Source organism: Beta vulgaris, chromosome 4, assembly GCF_026745355.1.
Source record: "Beta vulgaris subsp. vulgaris cultivar EL10 chromosome 4, EL10.2, whole genome shotgun sequence".
In the NCBI taxonomy this organism is placed as follows: domain Eukaryota; kingdom Viridiplantae; phylum Streptophyta; class Magnoliopsida; order Caryophyllales; family Amaranthaceae; genus Beta; species Beta vulgaris.
This window is the reverse complement of record NC_079205.1, coordinates 61,367,114-61,378,873: the sequence shown is the minus strand read 5'-3', so window position 1 is coordinate 61,378,873 and position 11,760 is coordinate 61,367,114. Positions and strand designations below refer to the sequence as shown.

Genomic DNA, 11,760 nt, shown 5'->3' with positions numbered 1-11,760 from the left:
TTATGAACTAACTTCATCCTAATACCATGCATCCAATGATATAAATAATATCTTTTCTTCTTCAATTTGCATCATTTTTAATTAAGTCTTCTAGAAATTAAAGTAGTCGTATCTTGAGTTTGTCATACTTGACATTCTTCTACATTTTACTTTCATTAATTAAATTGTCGCACGTATATATATGTTCATATATTCAACAAATCAGCTTAAGATACGTAGTTTATTAATTAAGTTGACCTCTATTAAAGTTTCAGATTTTTTGTTCAACGCTTTAACTATATATGCATGTTTACCTTCCGTACAAAGTTACAACTTACATTAAGATACGTACATTTAATTTGTTTGGCGCAGTTTTTCTTGTTAATTACCAATTTCTATAGTGTATGTTTACCTTATGTTCAAAGCCCCTTAATTAGTGGCTCAGTGGCTTAATACCAACTTATACTCCACCTATATGACTTATCATAGAACTATATATATGCACTCATTTCTTCATAATCTCCATCAACCATCTACCAAAAACATACATTTTAAGAGAACGAATCAAATTCTTATCGAGAGAATCCGTTTTCTTATTGTGTCTAAACACGATAAAACTTTGATTTTAGACCCTATTATATGAAGGAGGTTCTGATTGAGTTTTAAAGTCGTACAATATTTTATTTTGGTACTTTTATTCCTAGTTACCAACAAAATGACCAAGCTCAAAAATTGTACATTTGCCATATGTTATTTTCTATATATGGTGCTCATCAACTTACCATCATTATCCTTATGTGCTACAACAACAGTCTATAATGTGCTAAATTTTGGAGCTAAACCAACTGGTTTAATTGATACAAACAAGGCCTTCGTAAGTGCATGGGAGGCTGCATGCAACACTGAAGGATCTACGATGATAGTTGTTCCTAAAGGGAGGTATTTGCTCAATCCCATCAACTTCGATGGCAGCGATTGTAAGAGCAATGATATAACCTTCGATATCGATGGAACCATAGTGGCACCCCTTGATTATCGGGTGCTCGGAGCTGGGGATCGTTGGGTCGGGTTCGAGAGGGTTAGTGGTGTTACAATTACTGGTCGTGGAACCTTTGATGGTAAAGGAACCTCCTTGTGGGATTGCAAGAAAGGGAAAAATGGTGATAAGTGTCCTATAGGTGCAACTGTAAGTATTCTAACATACCATATTATATTTCATAATCCATGTATAGGCGAAAAAAAGAAGCTTGCTTGGTGGAGGTGGTGAGAAACTCATCTTGTGACTTGGAGGCCACACGTTTGAATCTCGCTACCTACTTATGCTTGGGAGTAAGGATTCCTTACATCCCTCTACTCTCAAGCGTTGACCTGTGTAGCTGGATTGGCTGACCTAAGCGAGGTGCTGGTCCAATAGGGTCCTTCTTCCTACCAACGGGTCTCCAGTGGGGTCCAAAAAAAATATATAGGGGAAATTATGTTTATGTGGTTCTAATTTGATAAGGTCTTAATTAAGGGAACTCGTGCATATGTACAACATGTTATAAGTCATAACTAAGCATAATTTTCTTCAAGAAAAACTTTGAGAATTAATTAAGCAATATGTGGTATTGAATTACTCAAACAACATACAAGTATTCTTGATAAAGTATATATGCATCATATATATAGTCAAAACAATTTTGATTACATTATGTCATTAGCTTAATAAGTGGGGTTATTATCTAATGGTATGGTGTGGAAGTGCAACAAAAAGTGGGATCATACCAAATATATAGTCAAAAGTTACTATTAATAATCATATTAAGCATTACTTCTAATTGATTTCTTTATTTTGTGGTTGTAGACATTAACGTTTACCAGCTCCAACAACATAGTGATCAAAGGAATAAGTTCACTAAATGGCCAATTGTACCATATTGTGATAAATAGATGTAAGAATGTTCTAATTGAAGCAGTCAAGATTAGAGCTCCTGGAAATAGCCCTAACACTGATGGAATCCATGTCCAATTCACCACCGATGCTACCATTACAAACTCTATCGTTAAAACAGGAGATGATTGTGTCTCCATTGGACCTGGCACTAAGAACTTGTGGATTGAACGACTCGCATGCGGCCCTAGTCATGGTATTAGGTACGTAACACATTTTTAAATGATCGCCATATGGAATATTAGAGACGAATGAAGTAAATATATATAGTATACTTTCTTTGTTTCATTTTTAGATGCAACATTTGTATTAATCAAATGCTGCATCCACAAAAATAACCGTGTACTTTTATCATTATAATAAATAATAGCAAAAGTCTCGACGAACAAAGTATCATTAATGTAATATAACGATGTTTATAATTTATAATTACAGCATTGGGAGCTTAGCTAAGGACATGGATGAAGAAGGTGTACAAAATGTTACAGTAAAAACAGCAGTGATTGCTTACTCCACAACTGGTGTGAGAATTAAGTCATGGGGAAGGCCTAGCAATGGCTTTGTTCAAGGAATTGTTTTTCAAGATATTCTCATGCGTTACGTTTGGAACCCAATTATCATTGACCAAAATTATTGCCCACACATGAAGAATTGTCCTGGTCAGGTATGCATGAATTTCTACACAATTTCTATGTGAACAGTGCAATGAATTCCAACTTAATCATTGGTGCTATTATAATACTTCCACGAAAAGAATGTGCGATCTTCGGAGTTTATTAAATGTCGTCCCAAAATTACTTAAAATCGTTTCGAATTCATTTTTATAGACTATTTTATCCTTCCTCTTTTCCACACCATCCACCACCACCTGCCACCCCCTACAACCACCCACCATCACCAACCTCCCCATTGCCACCCGTCACCTCCTTCTCCACCCACCTGGAAGCAGGAGAAATGTTTTTAGGACAATGGGTGAACATCTGGTGGCTAGTGGGTGTTTGTGGCAATGGGGTGGTGGTGCAAGAGGTGGATGGTGGTGGTTTAGGGGAAAATTTAGAGATGTAATTTCAACTTTTTTTTGGGGTGATTTTAAGTACTTTTAGAGCGACGGATAAAAGTTCAGTTTTTCTTGAACACTTCTAGTTATTATTTATTAGTCAAAAAATATTCGAGGTTTTACTTAAGATGACGTTTCATATGTTTCCTATCTTATAAGGATGATGCCATTTGCAACTAGTTTAAAGAGCCTATGTCAGTAGTGCAAGTAGATCTTTTGATATTTGTGTAATAACTATTTCTAAGTATATGGTTTTAATACATGATCATTGATCCAACAGGAATCTGGAGTGCAAATCAGTGATGTTAAGTATCAAAATATTAGAGGAACTTCATTGAGTGAAGTTGCAGTAACATTTGATTGTAGTGCCACAAATCCATGCAAAGGAATTCAACTCCAAAATATCAATCTCAAATATGGCAATCAAAAAGCTCAATCATATTGCAATAATGCAGTTGGGGAAATATCGGGCTTGGTTCAACCCAAGAGTTGCTTGAACTTAACTTAGATTTTACTTTGTGTTGCTTGAAATCATTCATTTTGTACCACTACTATATATATATGTATATATATGGTGCAAACTACTAGTTTAGTAGTTTATGCCAATAAAACAATGTTTGTAATTTCAATTGTATGTTTTTTCTAGCTAGATCTTTTGGTTGCATATGTTAATACAATCAGCAACCAAAAGCTTTGTACAGTATGTTCAATGATGATTTTGAATCATTAGTTACTGTATGATACCGGATTCTCCAGTTTAATGATGGAATCATACAAATTAAAGTGATTAGTCGCGTAATTTAATTTGTCGCCATTTTTTTCACCATATACCAACCATGTTAAGAATATTCACCATATACTCTAAATTTTTCAAATTGCACCATATGAAAATTCTACTTGAAGGTTTGAAGATTTTCGCAATTTCATATATGGTGTTTCCATATTTTTCATGATCAAATATCCCTCTAGATCTCGAATTCGAATGTTTGATACAAGCCCATATACTAATTACACCAACATTACATTATCTGCTTGAATTTCTCTATTTTGTGTTTCTTTAGAGTCCAATTAGCCGAGAATATTTATAGTACACCTGGGTGTCCCATGCTCATGGTACACCCAAGACTATTTTCTCAAAATGAGCAAAATGAGCAAATGAGCAAAATGAACAAATGAACAAAATGAACAAATGAGCAAATGAGCAAACATTTCTACTCATTTAAGAAAATGAGCAAACACTTTTATTACAAAATAAGCAAATTGAGCAAATGAGTAAATGAGCAAAATGTCCATATGAGCAAATTTGGTGTCAAATGAGCACCTGAAGTTCTAATTTATTACAAAAATACCCCTGGGTGTACCATGCTCGTGGTACACCCCGAGCACCCAGGTGTACCATGAGTGAACTCAGACAAAGAACAAATTTTGTCCACAAAAAATAGCAAAACAAAATAAGCGAGGAGGAAAGACAACATTAATAAATGAGTTCGTATTGTGTCGGACTCGTCCGACACAATATTCTCGTCGGACGACTTCAGGTAGTCTTCATTTTTTTCAGTTAGTCTTCTTTTTTTTTCAGTTGGTTTCAATTTTTTTTCAGTTAGTCTTAATTTTTTTCCAGTTAGTCTTCATTTTTTTTCAGTTAGTCTAAATGAAAGTAATTTACCTCTAAATGAAAGTAACTTAGGTCTAAATGAAAGTAACTTAGGTCTAACTGAAAGTAACTTAGGTCTAAATGAAAGCAAGTTACCTATAAATGAAAGTAACTTAGGTCTAAATGAAAGTAACTTAGGTCTAACTGACAGCAACTTAGGTCTAACTGAAAGTAACTTAGGTCTAAATGAAAGTAAGTTACCTATAAATGAAAGTAACTTAGGTCTAAATGAAAGTAACTTAGGTCTAACTAACAGCAACTTAGGTCTAAATGAAAGTAAGTTAGGTCTAAATAAACTAAGCTTTACTTGAAGGTATTACAACCCATAGCATATCTTGCCTTCTTTGTAACTTTAATTCACAATGTCACGACTTTCTTCCAAGTCTTTAATTTTTGACATGGTTGAACAAGCAAACAAACAAGAAACTCTTATGGTAGTCCACTTGCGTGACAGACAGCATGTAGTGCTTCCCAAGTGTGCATACTTCGCTATAATCTAATGAAGAGTCGTCAAATCTCTCCTTTTTTCTGTTGTCAATCGCAAACTCATAATCAGATATGGACGTTTGTGGTTGTTGATGCTTGTTAATGAATCAGATAATGAATCACGACGTAAGGGGATGAGAGTACTATAGGAGAGAGAAACATAGGAAAGAACTAAAAGGCTGGAGAAAGAAGACGACGTGAAAGAGAAAAGAGGAGAGATTTTTCATTTGGGTCAGCCCGTCCGACGGAAGGTATTGGGTCAGACGATCTGACCCAATACTTTCACTTAATAAAATATGATATAGCAAATACAAGTGTAAGAGAAAAATGGCAGTAAATCTAAACTCCAAAAAAACACGAACATTAAGCATTAATTAAATTAAATACAAGAAAACGAAATTACAAGAAAACAACAACATTCAACTTTCAGATTAACATTAGAATATTCACCATATACTCTAAATTTTTCAAATTGCACCATATAAAAATTCTACTTGAAGGTTTAAAGATATTCGCAATTTCATATATGGTGTTTCCTTATTTTTCATGATCAAATATGCCTCTAGATCTCGAACTCGAATCTTTGATACAAACCTATATACTAATTACACCAACATTACATTATATGCTTGAATTTCTCTATTTTGTGTTTCTTTAAAGTCCAATTAGCCGAGAATATTTATAGTACACCTGGGTGTCCCATGCTCATGGTACACCCAAGACTATTTTCTCCAAATGAGCAAAATGAGCAAATGAGCAAAATGAACAAATGAGCAAAATGAACAAATGAGCAAATGAACAAATGATCAAACATTTCTACTCATTTAAGAAAATGAGCAAACACTTTTATTACAAAATAAGCAAAATGAGCAAATGAGTAAACGAGCAAAATGTCCATATGAGCAAATTTGGTGTCAAATGAGCACCTGAAGTTCTAATTTATTACAAAAATACCCCTGAGTGTACCATGCTCGTGGTACACCCCGAACACCCAGGTGTACCATGAGTGAACTCAGACAAAGAACAAATTTTGTCCATAAAAAATAGCAAAACAAAATAAGCGAGGAGGTAAGACAACATTAATAAAATATGATATAGCAAATACAAGTGTGAGAGAAAAATGGCAGTAAATCTAAACTCCAAAAAAACACGAACATTAAGCATTAATTAAATTAAATACAAGAAAACAAAATTACAAGAAAACAACAACATTTTCTTTCCAAAAAAAAAAAAAAAAAAAAAAAAAAGAAAACAACAACATTCAACATTCAGATTAACGATTACTAAATGAATCGTTAAAGAAAAAACATGTTACACCAAAAGCACACTCCTAAATTTCTCTAAAATAATAAACCCCTGTCCTCTAGCAGAGGATCCAAGTTTGAAGTTTCATTTATGTTTCAACGCTCGCTGCAATAACAATAAAAGCAAACCTAGGTTGCACATAGACGGATACGGGTACGGGTGCAGATTCGGGTACGGGGACAGAAAACGGCAAGATTTTGAAATTTTAGGAAAGGGTACATATTTTTTTTTTATTTATAAAGGTAAGGAAAAGAAGGTTAGGAGACCCTCCGCACGAGGGGAGCTCCAACCTTATCATTTACAAGGATCGAATGAAGAGCTGAATGAGTATAATTTTCAATACAAAACCTAAAATCTATGAGGTGTCCAACATTGACAATCCAATCTACTGCTTTGTTTGCCTCCCGAAAGACATGTCGAATGCCCATACACATACCCATACAGGATACATATCATATCGAATATAGGTGCGGATACGAGTACGTGACCTAGAAGAAGTATCCATGCTACCTAGCAGCCAACCAGCCACCAAGAAAATCAAAGTCCTGCAAAAACACTCTTACCAACCACCATTAAATCCACTAAAAAACACACTAATTTTTTATCTACTAGAACAACCAAAAACTTCCCAAAAATCGCATCTTTTGATCAAAAATCTGCAAATGGCGGATAAAGAAGTGGAAAACAAGCAAATAATTCTTAAATGGTACATTGATAGAGCTCCATTAACAACAGACATGGAATTGAAGGTGGGAAATAAAATTAAGCTTAAAATTCCAAAAGGGTCTTCTTCAGTTCTTCTCAAAAACCTCTATCTTTCCTGTGATCCTTATATGAGAGCTAGAATGCGTGAATTTTATGGTTCTTATCTTCCACCTTTTGTTCCTGGCAAGGTAAAATTTACATCTTTTTTTTATTTTGTTGAAATCCCAATAATTTTTTATTTTTTTTTCTTCTATTTTGTGCCTTTTATTGGAATTTTGAACTGTTTTTGACTCATATTTTGATGGGTAATTGATAGAAATTTAGTTGAGAAAGAAAGGTTGTTTTTGGGTTTGTAATGTTACTGTATTCATGTTTTTAGTGTTTTGGATATTCTTTGGGAAGTTTACTTTGTTATGTTGTTTGATTACTTTGTTAAAGCTTGATCATATGCCATATTGACTATCTCATGATTTGCCAAATACTAAACTCAAGTCTCCTAGACACTTATGTTGCTCGGACTGGTACTCATGTCCGACACGGGTACGTATCCAAGTGTCCAACACTCCAACTCGGCTATTTGCCTATTTTGTGGACTTTTTTCAATTTTTTGGCCCAATGAAGTGTCCAAGTATCCCATCCATATCCTAAGTGTCAAACTTGAGGTGAAATAAAGAGTCCGAGCAACATAGCTAGACAATAGATGCTTCTTAATTTCTAGTCCATCCATCTAATAGTACAGGTAGTATTTGTTTTGCACAGATTATGTTGTTGAGATGCTCCAAGAGAAATAGAAAGTGTCATATGTCATAGTACCTTTGCGCGACATGCTACATCATACGTTGATAGGAAGAGAAAAAAGGTTGAAATTGGAGAAATTCCATTGAATAACATGAAGGGGAGAAAAAACAGTTTATATGTGTTGTTTTAAGATATGCTAGGAATGTAGTCACAGCCAAGCAACTAGTCAATTGGGATTATTAATAGATTGCTTATGTGATATTATCCTTTATGTTTGAGGAGGCATGGAGCCAGCGAGAGGCAGAGAATAACTCGAATACCGATTTCCAATGAACTCTTTAGTAATGTTTAAAATTGCACTAGGTTCATTTAGGCCAGAAATTTAATTCTCAATTGAGTTTAATATACTACCCTCTGATATGCTACCAAATTAGTGCTTCTTAGTAACTTGAGTTGTAAGTTTTTGGAGTTAGCACATGAGACTTTTCACTTGCATGTCTTAGTGAATATCGTATCTAATAATTATCCTTAGGTATCCACTATTAGTATCATTTGCTGCCTAGGTCAATTGTTCATGATTGCCTATCTTCTTTCGTATCGTTTTGGGGGGGCGGGATATAGCATTATATTAGCACTAGTGCGATGCACAAGTCACAACTCTAACTATGTTGGCATGCGTCATTGTTTAGCCTATTGAAGGATTTGGCGTCTCCAAAGTCATAGATTCGAAGGATCCTAATTTCCAGCCAGGAGATATAGTTTCAGGATTGACAGGATGGGAGGAATACAGCTTGATAGAAGATACAAAGAAACTAAGGAAGATTCAGCAAGATGACATCCCTCTTTCTTATCATATAGGTCTTCTTGGTATGAACTACAAATTACATTTTATTTTATTTTCCTGATTTCTTTTGTTAATTTTGGGGTAGCAAGGAAATCAAATTTTATTAACTTATGGTCAGAGAAGTTACAACTTAGGTCCTAGAGCCACTGAGCTCTCTGTAATAATAGTGAGTACTCAACCCAAACTATGCAACTTGGTGATTACATATGATCACTTACTTCTCAAGTATGCTGTAGATGCTCGTTTTCTGTTTAAGCTGAAGTTTATTTCAGTCCTGGTGAGCTATTGTGAAATGAAATAACATATAGGTCAACTCAAGTACCGCATTTGTGCCTTTCCATCCTCGGGGAAGGGCAGCAGGGTTGTGCTAGCTTACAAGCTGAACATGGTGTAGAAGTGAGGCTTTGTTGTTTTCACTACCATATATAAGTTTCAGGACCAATGAGTTCAAATGAGGGTTTTCGGCTGAAAGCAACAGAGCCTTCTTTACATGTATCTATATTTAGCTTTGTCCTCATAGTTTCCATGACAAGATAGGCCATAGCATCACTAATTTTGTTTAAATTTGGAGCTGATATGCCATTACTCAATTATGTCGCATCTCTATACAGGTATGCCAGGATTTACTGCTTATGCAGGCTTCTATGAAGTTTGTTCTCCTAAAGAGGGGGACCGTGTTTTTGTCTCTGCAGCTTCTGGGGCTGTTGGCCAGATTGTTGGTCAACTTGCTAAATTACATGGTTGCTATGTTATTGGTAGTGCAGGCACAAAAGAAAAGGTAAAACTCTCGTCGTGACACAACCCTGCTTATTGCAATTCATGTTCATATTTTCTGTAGTTTAATTCTGGCCGTTTGAAAATGCGATCTTGATATCAATCACACTCTCTTCAATTCTCTGCAAGGTAGGTTGATTTACTGAAGACTAAACTTGGATTTGATGATGCTTTCAACTACAAAGAAGAGCAAGACCTTGATGCAGCTCTTAAAAGGTAACTAAAGTACAGCTTGTTTAACTAGAATACTAGATATTCGCTTAAATTCTCCCATGAAGATTAGAGCACAGAGAACCATTGATCATGATGTGTTATTGCTGGAGATTGGTTCAATTGATTCGTATGTCGAAATCAGGGGATGCCAATCGTAACTGTCATGTGCTTGTGTGTCCTATGAGAGCTAGGAACACCTGGAATTATTTGCAGGATAATTTTTAAAAACAACAAAGCAATGTTTTCTTTCACAATTCAGCTGCTGAAAGAATTAGATAAAGAAAAGAAAAAGGTGAAAGAAGGAAACACTATGATCAACAAATGAATAAAATTAGATATATCTGTCCTTAATATATCTTCCACTCTTTTGCCAGCAATAGCAGGCTGAGTTATTTTTATTTGATGACATGGAATCGGTTCAGTCCATCCGTACATGCTTTAAGCATATATTCTTATTGTTAGTACATGCTTTTAGCATATATTCTTAGTGTTTATCATATATTCTTAGTGTTGATATTAGCTTGGGATTCCATTATACTCTAATCCAGAATATTATAAGTTGCTTTAGAAAACCTCACACATGTAAAGGAGTCGCTTAAGTTTAGTTCAGATTGCTTTCATATTGTAGAGTTGCACGTCTTATCTTATTGATACTACAAAAAAAAGGGTCTAAATTGATATCTAAATTCTAATGTTTAATTAGTTTGTAAAATTAACCCATACTTTGATTTGACAAGGAACTAACTGAAACAGGTTATACTTTCTATACAATTAATTATATGTGACGCACCACAACATTAGTTGATGGTGTGACATGGCCACATGGTTAGACTAGCATAAATGGGACAATTGACAATGCACAGATGAGGTTGCTAATAAGTGTTACCAAGGTTACTTATAATGTCATGCCATCGTTTGAACATGCAACACATTACACGAGAGACGGACCGTATTTTTTCATAAAAGGCGGTACTTGTTCTACTTGTTGTGATGAAGTAGCAAACAGAGAAGCTGATGATTATATTTTGTTAACTTAATTGTATCATAATATCTTGTACTAGTATTATGACATGATTTCAGTATAATCTCATATTTGCCATTTTTAAGCAGATATTTTCCTGAAGGAATCGACATATACTTTGAGAATGTCGGTGGGGCGATGCTTGACGCTGTGCTCCTCAACATGAGAGCTCATGGTAGAATAGCTGTTTGTGGGATGGTGTCTCAGCATAGCAATCATGACAAGGCAGGGATTCACAACCTATTTACCCTTATCAGAAATCGGGTAACAATGAAAGGGTTCCTTCAGAGTGATTACTTGCATTTGTTTCCCGAGTTTGTAAAGCGTGTTGGGGATCACTATAAGCAAGGAAAGATTGTGTACATTGAAGACATGAATGAAGGATTAGAAAGCGCCCCTGCAGCTCTCGCCGGGCTTTTCACTGGTGAAAATGTGGGCAAACAGGTTGTCTGTGTGTCCCAGGATTGATTAACCTATGTTGTTTAATTTGAAGTAAACTATCACATTTGTATATAATGGGTGCTGTACATCAGGGTTTAATCACCCCAAGTTACAAAGAAAAATCACTCATTTATGAAGTTGACTTCATGTGATTTGAAGTGATTATATAAGAACACACAATAATATCTTTTATCAAGGTCTAGCGGATGTTAAGGTCTTGCATATTTGGGTGTAGTAGTTGTAGTGATGCTATATAGACAACTTCTTGTTAACAAATAGAGGGGGAAAGAAAATGTATAGTTCGATTAATATGCTTCAGATTTAAAATCTGACTTCTTGTAGGGTCGGAGTCGGATTATGCATAATCTGGTCTAAGTCCAACTCGTTGCCGTTCCTAGAGTAGTAGTTTTCTTAACCAGTCATCCCTCACTAATATCCCATAATTTCATCTATCTCATAATTTTTTTTTATTTTTTTGATACATAAGGAAAGTTAGAACACTCTTTTCTTAAGGAAGACTCCTAACAAATCTAAAAAAAAACAATTTTATTTAACGAAGGATCTGTTGAAACATCCACGTCAACCGATGTAGCAAAACCATTATGACTTTTTT

At 34.9% G+C, this 11,760-nt stretch overlaps 2 protein-coding genes across 2 annotated transcripts; both read left to right on the top strand.

Annotated features, from left to right (window-relative positions):
• Positions 1-242: 242 nt before the first annotated feature.
• On the top strand, positions 243-3,768 carry LOC104890164 (polygalacturonase). The gene is made up of 4 exons (XM_010675549.4): positions 243-1,165; positions 1,823-2,112; positions 2,345-2,573; positions 3,247-3,768. The coding sequence occupies exons 1-4, from the start codon at positions 695-697 to the stop codon at positions 3,472-3,474; spliced, it is 1,218 nt and encodes a 405-aa protein (XP_010673851.1). The 5' UTR covers positions 243-694; the 3' UTR covers positions 3,475-3,768.
• A 3,142-nt stretch (positions 3,769-6,910) lies between these two features.
• Positions 6,911-11,369, top strand: LOC104890165 (2-alkenal reductase (NADP(+)-dependent)). The gene is made up of 5 exons (XM_010675550.4): positions 6,911-7,304; positions 8,544-8,721; positions 9,310-9,476; positions 9,606-9,688; positions 10,796-11,369. Exons 1-5 carry the CDS (start codon positions 6,915-6,917, stop codon positions 11,172-11,174), a joined length of 1,197 nt encoding a protein of 398 aa, XP_010673852.1. The 5' UTR covers positions 6,911-6,914; the 3' UTR covers positions 11,175-11,369.
• The last annotated feature ends 391 nt before the right edge of the window (positions 11,370-11,760 follow it).